Source organism: Hesperophylax consimilis, chromosome 1, assembly GCF_061612785.1.
Source record: "Hesperophylax consimilis isolate HC1 chromosome 1, BYU_Hcon_1.0, whole genome shotgun sequence".
NCBI lineage: Eukaryota > Metazoa > Arthropoda > Insecta > Trichoptera > Limnephilidae > Hesperophylax > Hesperophylax consimilis.
The window spans coordinates 48,674,843-48,693,714 of record NC_142836.1 but is presented as its reverse complement, the minus strand read 5'-3'; the positions used below and the strand labels follow the sequence as shown (position 1 = coordinate 48,693,714).

The 18,872-nt window shown below is 35.5% G+C and overlaps 1 protein-coding gene across 3 annotated transcripts in view; it reads left to right on the top strand.

Moving 5' to 3' along the window:
• Positions 1 to 18,872, top strand: part of Stacl (SH3 and cysteine-rich domain-containing protein) — a 350,766-nt gene that overhangs the window by 227,685 nt on the left and 104,209 nt on the right. For all 3 annotated transcript variants that reach the window (XM_089634833.1, XM_089634823.1, XM_089634843.1), the window contains exons 6-7: positions 1,997 to 2,219; positions 7,990 to 8,154. In XM_089634833.1, the coding sequence (XP_089490959.1) occupies positions 1,997 to 2,219; positions 7,990 to 8,154 (388 nt within the window). The remainder of the gene's footprint in view (positions 1 to 1,996; positions 2,220 to 7,989; positions 8,155 to 18,872) is intronic.

Genomic DNA, 18,872 nt, shown 5'->3' with positions numbered 1-18,872 from the left:
GAATTGACAGATCACTATTATATTATTATAATGTCCTAGTTACGTTTTTGATATCCTCATTCACTTCAAAAATATGTATTGAAAACTTGCCTTCTCAGGTTGATTGACGATTTCTATTGAATTTATAAATTTCCTACCGTTCCGAAAACCCTCAAATACATAAGTGCTTCTTTGTGTTAAAATTAATCGTTACGTTTCATACAAACATGTCACCATTACAAAGGCTTGTAAAGCATATCTCGAAAACTCATTTCCAAGTTAATTTCCTCTCTTACTTCCTGAAAATTTCAAACCACGGGAAAAATCAGTTCCAAACCCGTCCTTAAAGAACGGAAACCGAGATAGATGCTTGAGATTTGAGGTAATTACCATTAGTGGGAATTCTCATCAAACCCCAAAAATAACGTATTTACACTAAAGACAAAGTGGTATAACGATTTCTGTAGCTATTGACCCAAGTATTTTTTTTAATGAAACCTGTTGCGAGTTATATGACTTTACAATCTACCTGTGCAAATTTTCCAGCACAAAATGCGCTGTCTACTCGAACATTTAAGCATGTGGTATATAGAAACATTCACACTTTTTGTTCAAAACTTTTTTTTGTTTTTTCAGCAAATTAACACATGTACACTAGATGGTTAAGGTACTACTATTTTTAAGCTACACATTAAACACGATGTATCCAAGAATATGTACAAAATAGTAGGTGAATATCGGTGTATTTACAAAAGAGCATACATTGAAAGGAAAATTTTGTTTATAAGGTGTGGTCCCTCAGAACGTTTATTACACATTTTTATTTTTTTATATAATGACTATTTTAAAAATAAAAAGTTAAGTAGTTTATTCATAGTCCTCCTAACTAGGGATTCCTGGTTCGCGGCGGACCGTAGATTGTCGAATGTTTGTTACATCTTGATTTCCTCATCTTCATGTACGTTGATTTCCACAAATGATATTCCAAAATATTCATGTTTGTCGACTGTAAATTGTGTTGGTGTTACCGCATAATTTCAATGATTTCCTCGTCTTCTTGTTTACTTTGCTTTTTATTTTCATGGTGTTTTTAATTTCATTTGGAAGGACATTATAAATACTTTTGTGGCGGAAATTATGTTTTTTCTGGCCAAAAGGTGTATTTAATTTTGGGATGTTCAGTGGTTTTGAGGTTTTCGTCCTTGTAGTGTAGGTGTGTTCTTCATTAAGTTACTCATTTTTTCCTTCATATTTGAATATAGCAGTTTTTAGTAGAGTTTAACATTAAGTATAAAAAATATATTTTGTTGGCGTTCTTATGGAGTACTTACATTGTAGCGTGAGGTTTTTCAAAACAGTGTCACTATGGCATGCGATTACCGGAACTTTATGTACCTACCTATAGTAATCTTGTGATTTACGGATTCACATGCGATTTACCGGGACATTGACACTTTACGGTCCACATTGTGCGGTCGGCCAGAATGTATGCACCATAGCGTACGCCCGACCAGAAGATATTCACCATAGCGTACGATCGACCAGAAGGTATCCACTATGGTGTGCGATCGACCAGAATGTATGCACTATAGCGTGCCCTCGACCAGAAGGTATTCACCATAGCGTACGATCGACCAGAAGGTATGCACTATGGTGTGCGATCGACCAGAATGTATGCACTATAGCGTGCCCTCGACCAGAAGGTATTCACGATAGCGTACGATCGACCAGGAGGTATGCACTATAGCGTGCGATTGACCAGAAGGAATGCACTATGGTGTGCGATCGACCAGAATGTATGCACTATAGCGTACCCTCGACCAGAAGGTATTCACGATAGCGTACGATCGACCAGAAGGTATGCACTAAAGCGTGCGATTGACCAGAAGGAATGCACTATGGTGTGCGATCGACCAGAATGTATGCACTATAGCGTGCGCCCGACCAGAAGATATGCACTATAGCGTGCGGTAATAATTGGTAGAATATCTTGTTCATTTGTGTTCTCTTCACCTAGACCTGGCTGCCCCAGCTCGCTGTTCCACACGTGGGAGACGCTACTGCAGGAGGTGGAGGCAGACTCGCAGGCGCACAGCGACGTGGCGGGCGCGCTGGCCCGGCACGTGTCGCGCCCGCTGGTGGAGCGCACCTTCCACCGCAAGCTGCAGTCGCGCAAACTCTTCGCGCACCGCGAGGGCTGCGATGCTATTATATCCAAGACGGAGGAGAAACTGACCAAGGTAAATATTTTTTGTTACATTTGGTTTTATAACATCAAAGTTTTTTTAGGTGGCAGAACGGAATGCCATTTCCCGTTCCCGTTTCATTCTCCGCCCCCACTTTCCTTCTTCCGTTTATTTTTAAGACTTACCCCAATTGTTAAATCCTTCTTACTAAACCTTTCACCACTCACTTCCCTCAGTATTCAGTGAATGGTGATGCCATCGACCCACTTGCTCCGGAAAGCTGCTGCTTCGGCAGTGGAATATTTCATTATAAATATTTGCATTTCGTATTATAAATCTGTGGTAAAACAATAATAAACACTTTCTTTTGGTGACGAACAATAACTAATTCGTTATCATAGAAGAAGATAATATTAATAAATCTGAACGAAACATGGAACAGAACAAGACACATAAAATAAAATAAATGTGATTTTTCTTACTATACAAAAAGTAGCAGCCAAAAAAAGGGGGGAATTACACAATTGAGGACAATATTTTGAAATCTTTGAGTGAAATATGAGATCGATCAACATGAATGGAAAATAATGCGGTCTCAATAGCTCAGTGGTGAATTTTTTTTACCGGTAAGACAAAGATCCGGGGCTCGATCGCCAGTTGAGACCGATTTATTAATAATATTGTCTTCTTCTTCAAAGATGTGTGTATGTATAATCTTCAAAATGTAATTTTCATTTCATTAAATACTTAAGTAATTCCTTAATAAGCTTTCAATGGTAGTATGTTTAATTTCAAGATTTATTTTTTTAATTTAGCAACAGATTTTCGTCACCTAATTCAATTAAATAAATTTGAATACATTAAATCATAAAAAAAAAACAATTTTGCCTAATGCTAATAATAATTCCACAGGCCAGATTTTCTTTATTTCAGCCATTCCATCAGTTAGTAGTAGTTAGTAATATCATTCGCGCACTCGAGATGTGGTAATTTATTCTCCCAGGGTCTATTGAATACTTCTGAATCTGCAATTTGAATACCAGATTTGAGAAAATCAAACAATTCCGATTTAAATAAATAAAAATTTGAAGCACCTAATTCTTTAATCTGGCAATCAATTTTTCTTCAACTCATTTATAAGAATAATAAAATTCACGGAAAGAATAATAGACAGGGTCGGTATAATCATGGATTCTATCAGAAAATAGAGATATACTCAAGGTAGTATCAAAATTTGCATGAAAATCTGTACTGTCATGATTTGACCGTCGGCGTCGTAATAACCAGACTGCGCTCGCAGATTTCTGCCAATTTAATTTTGGAACTGCTTTTCAAATGAATATCCGCAAATCAAGCTTGCCAATTTGAACCATATTCTAATGTCCGCAAAGACAATAGAGGCATTCTATGGTATTTTTATTTTGGCCAGTATTTCTATAAGTAACTAGTGTTACATAACAATGTCTGGAAATTATAGTGATTTGTTTTGTAGTATTTGTTAAGTTTTACGCCGTGTTACGCTACCTCATTTTTTAGACGAAGTTTGTTAAACAAAAGTCTGTCCGAGACGTTGGCTGTAAAAAAAGGTAGCGCAACATGGCATAATACATTAATACATAACATTGTGTTTCCATTTATTTTTTTTAATTCAAAAATTAATAATTTTTTTTAATTAAAATTTATTTTATAAACCATGTTGGTGTTGGTGGATACGTTTTTATTAAGTCTATAAACACATTTCGTATTATATCGGCCTTCGTGGTTGAGTTGAAGATTCTCAACTAGCAATCCGAAGGTTGCGGGTTCGAACTCCGGCGTGGGCAAGTGATTGAAGAAAAAATGTCTGTTTTCATAATAATTAATCCTCTTGATTAAATAATGTGCAGGGCGTTGGACGTACTTGACTTATTCTAACCAATGATTCCTGACATCACATTCCCCCCTCCTCAATTTTCAGCCTCACAATATACCCCAATAGCGTATGCCATAGAATCACTGGCTCCAGGTGGTTAGGAGCAGTTGGGACCCTTATGAGGTTTCACATTAAATATATATACATGTAAATAAGACGTTGCCTATCGGGCTGAAAATAGCATCTTGTAGTTGCTTTTCATATGCATGTCATTTTGAAGAAATATAAATGGTAAACATATCGAGGGCTTTTAGGCTTGTAAATACCAATAACAATAATTGGTGTGTCTTTTGTCATAATGTTGTTTGACATTTTATCTTGTTCTAAAAAAGTTCTTATCCTGCTGTTGATTAGAGTCATGAGTTTAATTTTGACTAAAACTAAGAAGGTAAAGTGGGGAGGAATATAGGATATGGATAGGGATAGGGGATGATAACGATACATTCTGTAGTTATGGATTAATTTTTGATCGTTCGCTTTTCTTCGTTTCGATGTTGCCAAAGGTTAGATGCCGCTTAGATAATTTATTTTGTTCATAGGCAATCATCGATGTAGTCTTATTTGATCGATGTAACTAATTCATAATACGTCGATGTTTTAGATATATTTCCACCCTTTTAAAATATCTTCAAGACCCGGCTCCTCATACTCTCCTATAAAAGTCCAAGAGCCCGGCATTCCCAGGTAGGGTTCTCATCTTGAGGTAAATTTCACTTCCTACCTAACATAATTATATATTTTTTAAAACATCTATGCAAATCTTGGGAGTGTAAGCCACTTCCCGATATCAAATGGAGCTGAAATTTGGAAGATAGACATTTTTTCGATGACAATGCTAATACAAGCAATCACGCATTTACACGCGGACATATACGCATTTCTCTGAAATTGGATGACATGACAGCAGTTAATATACGAAATAAATGTCGGTCCTACCCAATCGTGATTTGATTCAATTGTAAGCGCGGTTGACTCCTGTTCCTGAGGAGGATGGTTCAATGCATGTGGTTGTGGCTGGTTTAAATATAAATAACTACTTGGTACACTTGTTTCATCCTTTAAACCAATATATAATTCAGCGCATGGAAACGAGGCGCAGACGCCACGTATTTTTGTAATTCTTCATTTTCCGATATGTATTAAATACTGCACGTTTTGGGCGAACGTGAAGACATTCATCTTCCTGATCTGAAACATTCCATTCGCGTCACGTTTGCCAGATCTTTTTTATAACTTGATCTTAGAGGCAATTTCGTGACTTAGGAGTCACCTAGTCAGCTCACCTAGGGGTGAGCAATCCAATACATATAGGATAACGTAATCAGGACAATACATTCTTCAAATAAATCACACAGTCCACGTTACAATTTCCGCAAGTTGATTTGGATGAACCCTTTTCTAGTTTTTTTAATAAATGTATTCGATTTAATTTGTAAACGACGATTGAAATGACTCCAATTCTCGTCGACGCTTGGCGGAGTTCAGAAGAATTAACTCATTTCAGAACATTTCATAAACCGACTTTCTGAAGTCCATGCCGTTTACTGGACTTTATGCAGAGTTTTTTTCTAAATTTAATATAGACTGTGACATTCCTCTTGTGTTGAAGGTCAAGTGTGCAAAATTTCATCAACCCCAGAATAAATCTATAGATTTGTAATAAAATCAAATCCACGCCGCACGCCATTGTACTACGTCTTCCTCGGGTGTGCCTGACTTCCACCATTTACTACAGTATACCACATTGGTACTACTAAACAAACTACATTACATCTAGTACATTAGTAACTCATTACGGTGCAGAGTTGATGCAAAGTCTTCCCCGGGCGTCTCCAACTTTTTCTACCATTCAAACCGCTGTCTAAACACTCTGACACTAATAAGAACAAATTTTGAAATTTTCAGCGAAACCGGTTCAGTAGTTTTTGGGTCTATAGGGGACAAACAAATATTCATTTGTATGCATGCAGATTATTTCTAAGCCTAATATAAACCACCAGAGTGATAACTATTTTATTAACCTTTTTTATCATTCCATGACAGTTTTTTTTTGTTATTTGTTTTTGGGGTGTTATGCCGTGTTGCGCTAACTCCTTATTTAGCCAACGTTTCGGACAGCATTGCAGTGTCCATCATCAGGGCAGATGGTTTTTTTTATAAATCATAAATCATATATTTAAATCTAATAAATATTATGTTAAATCATAAATCATATATTTAAATCTAATAAATATTATGTTAAATCATAAATCATATATTCCATGACAGATTTTTTTTTAAATTTGTATTATTTGACCTGAATTCTAAAATCAATATTCCACACCAGTTAAACAAATTGAAACAGATATAGAGTTCATTCCAAGAATTAACCACTCGTGTGAAGTAGTGTAGTCGATCAATACATAATACATATCACAGCATGGTGCGCACGTGCAGCGTCTATGAAAATTGTAAATACAAATTCAAGTGTTCAGCCTTTATCTGTTATAAGATGAGAGCAACCGATGAATGGTGTCAAGTGGATGGCTGAAATTATTGAGAACATAAGTTGAACTTATCGTTCTGCAAGTATTCAATGGTCTTCCCTACGTTTTATTAATATTTTCCTCATTTCAATTTAGCATTATTCAGCGATAATATGAAATAATATAAAATTCTTGCATTCACAGCATTAACGATGTCTGTTTTATGTATATTCTACCCCACTAATTTTCTTAAATTTTCTTATTATCGGCATATTATGTCAGAAAGTATTTAGCGGAGAAAACGTGGATTGAGGTTGGAAAGAAAAGTCCATTTGACATCATTCTCATTTAACATCCATATATATATATATAGAGATATAAATATTATAAAGAGATATAAATATTAATTATATATATAATTAATATTTATGTCGTTGTATGGGTGAACCCCGTACACTTTAGATCGTTTATGTCGTTATGCTTGTAAATATAAAGAATAACAATATTTCGTCTAAACAAGTAGAACAAGTCTTCGTCGTTAGTCACTTGACATGGTATTCATTCCACGGCTGTGCTCGGAAAAATGATAGAATTAAGTGTAATTCGGGTAGCGCAGTGAACGGAAACCAGCATTAAAGAGTAGCATATCAGTAGGCTACTTTCTTGTGGTCGCGTCTCAATCACGTAGCTCGTAAGTATATCTGTGTACGAAGGGCCTTAGTCACACTTTCAACTATTTCGAAGTATTAATTCGATTGCAAGTTACAAGAGTTGTACATGAAGTTAATATTCATGTATGTTATTACATATTTATCTGATTCTATTTTATAAGAACGTATCTGGTCTAGATATTAATACTTTTAATGATTCTATCCAAAATACAAATTATATTGCCGCGATTTAAAAGATGAAAAAAACTAAAATTCTGTTTTTTTATCTGTATTTCTGTAATTGAGATTTTGCCCCTAGTATTAAAATGATTGTGAAATATAGAATCGATCACACTAAATAAATTAAAAACCTGAATTCTAACACAAATTTTGAATTGAGGATTAAAGTAATGACATCGTGTGAAATTAAACTAACATCTTTGGTAAGAAGAACCTAGGAATATTGATTTAAATCATATTTAACTTACAGAACAATGGATGGTCTAAAACTAAAACTGAATATCCAGATTTTTTTCTTCTAGGAGACTTTTCAATTTTTTCTTTATTTAACATAAAGCACGTTGCCGTGTTGTAGAGGTAGGTTCCTCTGACCATATTAAATTTATGGACGAAGTTTTCATGAGACTTAATTTTTTTATATGACATCTCAGAGACAGGGGAAGTACATCACCGTAGGGGCTGTAGGAAGGGATTTATGAGTGTGGGTTTTGAGAAGGCCCGGATTTCTTGAAGGACGATGATAAAAACAGATTAAAATAATATATTGTGTGTTTTAGTGCCGGCAGGAGTACAAGGCGGCCTCGCAAGGCTATAGCCAGAGTCCCTCGCAGGTGTCCCTGGCCGCCTACATGGACCAGCACAATGCCTACGTCCAGCAGCTGCACGCCACCAACGGGATGTTGGACGAGTACAACCAGGAGACGCTGCCGCTCTTGTTGCAGGTACATTCAATATTATATGTATTACATAATCTAAACAAGCAAAGGTTACGGCAACGACTAATCTCTACAAACCCAATGTATTTATAAAAACCCAACTATTGATAGTTCATTAATAATTGAGCAATTGAAGCAATCTCTCCACAGGTGGATCAAGTTTTTCAACGATTTACGTATTAGTATATTTTCATTGCTCAAAACCTTTGCCCAACTTTATCTCACTACTTGAGTTTAAGGTTATACCAATCAATGTAATATATCATAATAAGCAATAATTAGTCGCCTGAAATATCCATACAAATTGAAAAAATATCTCCCGAGTAAAAATAAATGCCGTCGACGGGTGCGCCGGGGGTTCAATTCCCAATAATATTTTTATGTTTTCAATTTGTATGGATATTTCAGGCGACTAATTAATGCTTATAATAATTTGTTGTCTTTTGTGCTATCCATAAAATACCTTGTATTGTGAACATTAGTTTATCATTAAAAAATAATAATAGTAATGTAATATATGTTTATCCGAGACACTATCTTCATTAAAAACCGATTCATTAGAACTTTTTGATAATTTAGGATGCTTCCAAAAGTATAGGCAAAAATAGTTATATTATAGTGATTCTGAATTTCATATATGAGCTCGACAAATATGACGTTTAATAATTAGGTCCCAAAAGTCAAGTGGTTAAGACGCTGTACCGGTAAGACAAGAGATCCTGAGTTCTATTCCTAGTTGTGACTACATACTTGCGTAATTACGCTAGAAAGATGACGAGGAGAAGGAACACGTCTTCTGAAGCATCCGTTAAATCTTTTCAGTTTTAAATGAAAAAAATTCAAAACTTTCGGTTACACAGGAAGCCTGCTAAACTCGAGTTTAGTGTAAAAAAATATGTAGCCTAAGAACCCTTGACCCTTTTGTGGCCCTCTCAGTTTCTTCATTCAGTGAAAACGAAGCTGGAACTTGGTTCAGACTGCAAGCAGAGATCACGTGTCAAAAGTTCACCCACTTAAGCCTCAAAAGCTTCAAAAACAATAGGAAAACCTTTACTGGGACGTTTTACGGTTTTTATTAAATGTTTAAATCAAATATTATATTTAAGTGACAAAGTGGGAATTTTATTTAAGTTTAATTTCTCTGTAATATCTTGGTGTTGTTTTTTAATCGTTTTTAAACGTTGATACAGGTCTACTAATTAACCCGATCTAAATGGAAAACCTAATCCACTTTCTTTACTCAGCCCTTCTCCATTTAGGTCGCTTTTCATTACTTGGGAGTTACAAAGTCATACTGGCCTCAGGCAGTGAAACTCTTGGTGGGATCAAAGAAAAAATGTTTATGCTGGCTCAACAGTATTCCTCTAACAAGTTTAAAGTTCAGTTGAAAAAAATCCTCTTAATTTTTCCTACCAAGTAAAGCGTTTATCATTATTAAATATATTTCAAGAGATTACTGTACCTTGTGAATAAAAATATTTAATCTACAATTTATTTCAGCCGGCTATCTTTAGTGCTGATTTCTAAGCAATTTCAATTGTTTCGGTTCTTTTTTTTTATTTTTAGTAAGATAGGTAGGTAAAAAATAAACTAAAGATGCACTTTATACACGTTATAAACACCTGAACTCTTTATGGTGGTAATCAAGGTTTAGCTTGTTCCAGGACCACCCGCGCAATCTGCACACCAATCTATTTTTACGACGTTAAATTACATGAAAACTTCGATGATTCAATTCACCTTTTAAAATATTCTGATTAGAAATCGACACAGTAATGGACTTTCATACAAACGTTGACGTATGTCAAAATCCAAAGAAAGCCAAATCTCTTCTTACAATTTCCAAAAATGATGATACTTTTGGAGGTGTGTTTTGAACACTGTCAAATAATGTTACCTTTCTTAAAAATTACTTTATATCAAGAGGACGCATTATATTTTACAAAATGCTTGTTTCTATTTATCTTCAACTGTGAAAGTTCATTTAAAAACTTCTTCATTATAAAACTTTTTATGGAGACAATAAAATATAAAAGAAAAAATCAGAATGAGAGACTTGGTGCGACAGAGAGGTATTCCGGTGGACACACCTGCAAACCTGCAACTAACATTAAAAGGTGTCCAACCAATGCAAGTTCTTGTGTTAGTACTTTATTTCTTTCTTCTTTGAAAGAGTCAAAACTTTTCTAATAACAAATTTAGATCAGTTGCTTTACTTGTGGCGAAAATAAACCTTGATAAAATTAATACGTCCATAAAAATTTTTAACATCACCTTCGATCTATAGGTCATCTCCTGTAAAATGTCGCAAATGTGAAATGCTCGGCAGGTTTATATATTTTTTGATAAATTATTATCGTTGAAATTCAATGAAATATTTTAACGGTTCCAATGAAACTTTTTTATTGCGAACTTATAAATCGTCTACATGCCTTGAAAAGTCAATAACATTTTTTACATTATTTTTGGACCCCATAAAAATTATTTTATTGCTAAAGTTACCATTACTCTTGCCACCACAAACCCGATATCATTTATTAGCTTAGACGGTATTTATATAACTCCTCGACCTTTAAGATTTAGAATATCCGTGAACAAGTGTGGAAAGAAATAAAAGTATTTTGGGTATGAGGATTATAAATAAGCGGCAATTTTCTGTAGAACTTAAAAGATTTGTAATTTTAATCGTTGTTGAATCGCACTTTGACATTTTTAGTATCGTCATATAAATCAAATAAGAAATGTTTTCCATAATATTCGTATAACTTCAACATACCCACTTCCTTGCTCCCAACTGATCCCAACTGTTTCCCCTAATTGCAAAATTAATGTAAATATTCATTTTGTTTACCCTCAGTAACACCACGAAGAGTGAATCAGAACCGAGATGAGATTTGATATGTCTATATATTATTGGTCGATATTCTATACCCATGCTTAATATCTATAAATTGACGCTTAGATAGTTTGGATATGTATAGCAGTTAAAAAACAAAGTAGTGTCAAGAGAGTCGTAGCTTACGGGAGTGAAAGCGAAATTGAAGACCGGATTAGAATACACGGCATTAAGTAGTGATTCAAATACTTGGGTCTTGTTATATCCAGAGGCAGAATTACAGAAGGGTATGTACGCCAGGAAGTAAGAATTAGAATGAATCGAAGAGTGAGCGAACCAGATCAGAGAAATTTAACATCGTATCACTTAACATCATGTTACTTAACATCATGCCACTTAATATCTTGTCACATATACAACGCTATTATAAATATTATAGTGAATAGCCCAGAAAATTCAACAGACTTTCAACACGATGTCAAGTGACATGATGTTTCACGTCTCTTGACACCGTGTCACTTAACATCATGTCAGTTAACATCATGTCACTTAACATCGTGTCACTTAAACAACTCTGTTCTAAAACAATACTTCATTGCATTCATAAATGCAAAACACGAGAAATAACAAATTACACATATATTAGGATCACTACATCTCAGGGTCAAAAACATATCCACTACGCAACTACAAATCCAACATTTTGTAAAAAACTTACTGTACTATGGTACTCGTACTAAACTCTACAACAAAATCTCACTCACACCCAAAACTCACAACAATATTTTAAGATTGATACAAAACATAGGGAGATCAGAAATACATAATATACTGACACTAAATACAAACTGAAACTGAAACCACTCAACTGAAAAAAAAAAACCACGATATATGTTTATAATTATTTCAGAAAAAAAAATTCATATATTTATAATTACTTTATATTATACATACTACTTAATTTTAATCATATGCAAATGAAATCTTCAGCACGGGAGATCCCAGTGAGGATATAAATTAATATTTGGCTAATTTATATAGCGCCGTTTTCATGAAAAATCACCTCAAGGGCGCTGTTATATCTATTTGTTACAGAAAGATAATGAATAATAACACTTTTATTTTTATTATAATTCAAAACCTTTTTTGCTTTTCGTTAACTTTCCCCCTAATATTTCTTTCCGCTTCAAACACTCCGGATGTCACGGTCGCGCTGGTTTCGAGAAATGCGACCGTTGTGTGATATTCACATAAAAAAAAACTTCGCCGTCAATTCTGTTGTAAGCCGTTCTATGAATATTCAATGCCATTGAAGAGCGCTCCACGAAAGAAAGGAATTGACAATACTTGTTTTTGATGCTCAGCGGGTGGTACAGAGTATACAGTTATATAGACACTTTCCAAAATGAAAAGTTCCTTGTTTGAGATTATAAGAAAGACTGAAACACATATATTATGTTACAGGATATTAACATGTAGTCAGCGTATTATGAAAGTGAATTTCTTTGTTTCCTCCTCATTATAATTTAATACCCCGCGGCCGTAAGGTTTACACACAATAATATGTTCCCCTGACAGAGATATGGACCATTCCAGATGAGTCCTTCAGCGGTAAGAAATTAAATTATTTGATTTTAAAACAAAAAAATATTTAGGAAAAAAACAGTCGTACATTTGCATAAACAGTAATTATTCATACATTCTAGATCAATAATATTCGATTAAGTTTAGTTATTGATTTATTATTTGTACCTTAAAAAAAAAAACCTACACAATATATTTATAAATGACAAAGAAATATAAAAATAAATAAACATTATAAAGAATTACAAAATGTTATAAAACAATTAAAGACAGGTAGTAGTAATACAGTTTTCGCATGATTATACCAAGAGAATTAAAATAAACTACGGTGATAGTATTATTTCACAAAATAAAAATAAATATGTTGTCAGTTTAGTAAGCTGCATAATACAATAAACTTATTTATTTTTACACCTAGAAATATGATTTAGCGATCTGCCTCCGGCGTCACTGGCATTTTTTAATCCTTGTGCCTACATTTAAAATGGGTGTTGGTTTTTTTAAGAAACGGCTTTTTTGTCATGAAAAGGTAATTTTTTAAAAGGTAATCTTTGACTGTCTCTTTTATGGCAACGTTATCGGAATTCGTTTAAATTAGTTTTTTATGAGAGTTGTTGTTTTATCATTATAACTTGCAACGTTAAAATTTAAGTATATAGTATAGAAATCAATACGAGTCAACAACCATAGAGCTTTTGGAAAAAATCAATCAAAAACGTTTAAACACCAGTATTTCTGAGATTATAATATGTGAAAGGCTTTTTATTTTGAATCAATTGATCGTAGATACCAATCTGTAGCTTATTTTTCAATGGTTAGTAACAAGAAAAAGAATATAAGATTTCATCCATGTTAGGAAACTGAAGACTTTGACGTCTCTTTCAGTTCGGATTCCAGTGATAGCTTTTGTTAGGATCACATTCGTCGGAGTGAAAGCTATATTTTTGTTTACCTGAAACCTTCAATTTTAAAGATCTGGTTCGCAGAATAGGTACTTTTTATTAACGTACATTCTTTTTTAAAGCAGAGCTGCTTTCAAATTAATTTTCATACAAAGGTTTGAAATTGAACGGATAGCGACTTGCCCGTGTACCCGTAACCATGGCAAAGCATTGATAGAAAGTGGCGGTTTTCTCTAAGGAGCGTATGTGCAGTGAACTCCCAAACAGTAGAAAAGACAAATATGAATTACGATATTACAACATTTTGAACAGCACACCACTCAGACTCTTCACTCGTAAATCCATCCGCCGCACTTCTGTGAAAATCCGTTCATAGGCACGGAACCCAGAACGCACCCACGGATAGATAATTCTCTTGGAATATTTCATATGAACAATATATTCCGTCTCGTAGAGTGAGAGGTGAGGCGGGTAAGAGGACCGCCGTCCGGGATTATTGAATAGCTAATCCACTGCCGTAGGTCACCCCAAGTGGTTCGCTACATTTGGTGACTTGGCAGGAGTGCCCGGGTTGATGTGGTACGGTTTGCCCGGGCCTTGACGGCGGATGTGTCTGATCGGGAGAGACTGTATGATGGAGATCTTCAGACCTCTCCAACAAGTCTTTCTCGGAACATCGCCTTGCACCTCAGTGGGAGTGATGAATTCATTCGTATTTCACTCCTGATTCACTAACCTCCAGAAGATTCCTACCCACTCCCTCATACATTTTTCCTTCCCTGAACTTCCTCTTCTTTCTTTCCTAAAAAATACCCTCCACACAACAACCTAAGGAAAAAAATCCTCAGGGCCTCATGTCTAAAGCTAATGTAAAAAATGATGCATCGTATTTATACTCACATATCAGTGCTCACTCCAGCTTGCTACAAACTCCTGAGGCTTATCATTAGAACATCTAAGCAATTTATTGACCCAGATGCAATGATGCCATGTTTGATGGCCTTATAAGAAGCAAACTGGAGAATACTAGTAGTCTATGGACTCCGCACCAAACCAAATAAATAAATATACTGGAACAAATCCAAAAAATCGTAGGGCAAACACATTGCACGTGCCATTTTACATGTACCATATAATTTTACTTACCAATTACTTGAGGCAACGAATAGATTTAGTCTAGAAACCAGACGTTATGCAAATCTTGCAACAGTTCATTTTAATACTCGTAGCGCACAACTCTATTGGTAACCCATTCCTCATGAAATTATATGGCTTATACGTGCCTGAAAACTTGAAAACCACCATTACTACTTCGTGATACCACACGGCAGAACATAATATGTTCTAGTACAGTACAGCATGACAAAAGGACTGGTGCTACCACTGCTATGGAATGAAGTTTTCAAAACAGTAGATGAATCTTATTAACCTTAAGCCTAAATTTTAAACTTTACGGCTTATATATTGCCCAAAATATAATTTATTTTTTATCAGTTTGAACTAACGAGTTTTTAACTAGTTTTTACTACATGACAACTTACCTACGTACCTACGAAGCGAAGCGTCGTGCTCTGTCAAGCTATCGTTAATAATAGTAAACAACTTTATAATAAATCCGACGGAAGATAAAACGTAATCGTCGTTAAAAACAACGAAAGTTTAACACGTGGTAGTGTTCTCCAGTGACTTTTTAACATTTTACCATTGTTTTTTTTAATAATATAAACTATAAAATTCACTGCATCCCAAACCAAAGTGTTGTGTACAACGGATAAAGTGCGCGGATTGGCCGCTTTAATTATGAGCTCACCTTTCAGGGCTCCTATTGGTTGCGTTTGTGTTGTGAATTTGTCATACCCCTTGTTTACAATCGAAACTATCTAAATTCTGTGTATTAAATCCTTTTAAAGTGACAATTGTGCGTCGAAAGAGATTACTCTCATCTCGCAAAATACTTTTTAGTATACATTTGTGTATTTTTTCTTTTAAATAAAATTATCCAGAACCTACAAAAAAACATATCCGATAATTTCGTGAATAAAACAGAAACTTTTCGGTAAAACCGATAGTGGATTTCGTAGATACATTCATAGTGATAAACTGTTTAAAGTTATTTGTGCTCAATTAGTGCAAATATAAAAAAAAATCGTGATATAAAAACTCGATACGGCGACTTTTGTTTTGATTTACATAGAGCTAGACCGATTGCCCACCTACGAATTTTCAGGCGCAAAGCTGAACAGAACTAATACTCTGTTTCAAACATTGTTTTTTTTTTATGTGTCCTTATAAAGTAGTGTTTAATAATGAATCGTCCTAAAAAACGACACATAAGCACCATGATGTCTCCTAGTCCAGAGGATATAGGAGGAAAGTGCGTCACGATTGAGGATGCGGATGAAAACAGCTCGGTTACGTCATCCAAAGGCTCGGACGTCACCGAAGCGGAATATCCTTGCGCTTCAGGAGTAGATGTGCTCAATGAAACCCAAGCACATTTGACAGCTCTTCAACTTGTGTTAGCAGAGAAGCAATCTAAGGTCTCAAAAGACCAGCAGCTGAGGATCGCTAGAAACGTATCGGAAGTTTTCAGATCCGTATCTCAGCTGTTGTTGGAGCGAGAGACGATGCGTGCGGATTTAGCTACAGTTACAGCACAACTTAGAATGGCAGAAATAAAAATACGCCACGAGAAGAGGGAAAAAAGGCACCTTGAGCAAAAAATCATACAATTAGAGTCTGATCTCGGGCCTGTAATGCGGAGAGTGGCAGTGGCAACGGAGGCTACCCTCTCTTTTGCTGACATCGCCCGAAAACAGCCATATGATGCTCACCAACCCCCACCAATCACTCAACAAGGACATCGCGTCGGACCACCAAGACCTGCCGTTTGCATCTTTCCAACGGATGCGGACGCCACAAAGGACAGTGACGGTACGAAAAAAATGATTGAAGATACAATTCGGCCATCTGAACTAGGCGTTCGGGTCACGGGAATAAAAAAAATAAGAAATAAAGGCATCCTGATCAATACGGCAACCACGGGCGAACAACAAAAGCTATTAAATGCACCTTGCTTCGACAACTCGAGCAAACTGAAGGCCCGACTACCGTCAAAGCGTCTACCGAGACTGATATTCTTTAATGTTCCCCGGGACCTGACCGACGAAGATTTTTTAAGGATGGCTCTCACTGGTATTCCCAACGTTGAAGACATTGAAGAAACTATTGCAGGCTGTAAACTAAGTCACCTGGCTGGTGCTCGCACAGGTAACGCTTGTCACCGTATCTACGCAGTACCCGCTACCGTACGTAAATTTCTAGTCGAGCAAGAGAAAGTATTTATAAGCTGGACTATTTGCCGCGTCCGAGATTTTATTGGCCTTACTGTCTGCACCAAATGCTACATGATTGGTCACTCATACAAGTATTGCAGAGATACCAAACCCACATGTGGACATTGTGCTCAACAGAATCATACTGGTGAGTCCTGCCCAAATTCCACCATCAAACCAGTTTGCGCGACATGCACCAGATTTGGTAAGCCTGCTGATCACTCAACTGGAGATAGGGACAACTGCCCGGCCTACATCGCTGCACTCAAGAACGACCTTGCAACTATAGATTATGGAGTGTAACATACAAGAGCATAAGTGCCTCACCATCGAGAATTATAATCCCGTGACGAACTGTCTACGAATAATGTATATGAACGCGAGAAGCATCCGTAATAAGTTTGATGAGATCGAAGAAAAAGTAAGAAGTTCGCGGTACATTGTACACGTGCTCGTCATTACGGAAACGTGGCTTAAGATTGGAGAGGAAAAGTTTTACTCCCTGAATGGTTACAAAAGTGTTTTTTCTTCTCGCCCCAACGAAGGAGGAGGCGGCGTAGCAATATATGTGATTGATACTATGAAGTGTGCAATTATTGAAAATTTCTCAAATGAAAATTCCTTTTTAGGTATAACGCTTAGTAGCAGTGATAGGAAACCAGTTAACATCTATGCTATCTATCGAAAACCCAACACAAATATGCAGGATTTTCTAATACATCTAGAAAAAATACTGAACGAAAGTAGACAAGATACATTAATATTCGGAGACTTTAACATTGACATATCCATATCCACACATTCTTCATTAAATTTTTGCAACATCTTACAATCTTACAATTTTTCAATACATAACAAAACATTTCCCACGAGAGTCACTGATACAAGCTGCACCTTAATAGATCACATCTTATCAAATAGGCAAAACATTCAGACTACTATATCGAATATTGATGATCCACTTAGTGACCATAATATACTTATTGTTGATTATAAGAACAACTTAAAAAAATGTTTTAATAATAGAACCAAATCCCGGATTACGAGACCTATCATCAACAGTATGTCAGTAAAATCCTATCTTCTTGATAACAATTTCACGATCAACTTAAGCAACTCAGAAGACCCTTTTAAAAGTTTCAATTATCACATTAAAAAGGCAATAGAATCAGGTACAACTACACCAAAAACAGGATTAAGAAGTCGGGTACAACTGAATACTCCGTGGTTTGATTCCAAATTAAATACATTAATCAAAGAACGAAACCAGATTCACAAGCAGTGGAAACAAGACCCTGGTAATCTTACTCTTGTAACACTTAAAAAGAGATTGAGAAATACCATTACTAATTATAGGCGAAATCTAAAACACAAATATTATGCGAACAGCTTTCAACAAAACCAAAATAACCCCACTAAAACCTGGAAAATCATAAACTCTATTCTATCAAACCGAACACATAAACCAACTAACGAAATAGAATCCCTCGTGGTAAATGACTGCGTAATTAAGGATCCGAGCCAAATAGCATCCGCATTTAATGAGTTTTTTCTCTCAATAGGAAAAAAGCTAGCAGCTACCATTCCGTCATTCCCGGATGACTGTAATACCGTTTTTGTGGAACCGAAGGCTTGCCAATCCTTGTACATGGCTAGGACAAACAAAGATGAGGTACTGAGGATCATCTCTAAAACTAAGCTGAAAGCAGCACCGGGACTCGATGGAGTAACACCATCAGTTCTTAAGACTTGTAAAGAAGAATTAGCGGGTCACCTTACAGAACTTTTTAATTGGTCACTGTCCTCGGGAAAGTTTCCAAATGAATTAAAGTTAGCGAAGATAATACCTTTACACAAAGGAGACTGTAAAACATGTATCTCTAACTACCGTCCTATATCACTTCTATCGGTTTTTTCAAAAGTATTTGAGACCATAATCAAAGATAGACTCCTAAAATACATATCTGCGAATAATATCCTTACACCACAACAATATGGCTTTCGGAAAAATTCTAGTACTCAATGTACCGCCTTTGATTTTATCTCCAACCTTCAACAGTATATAGA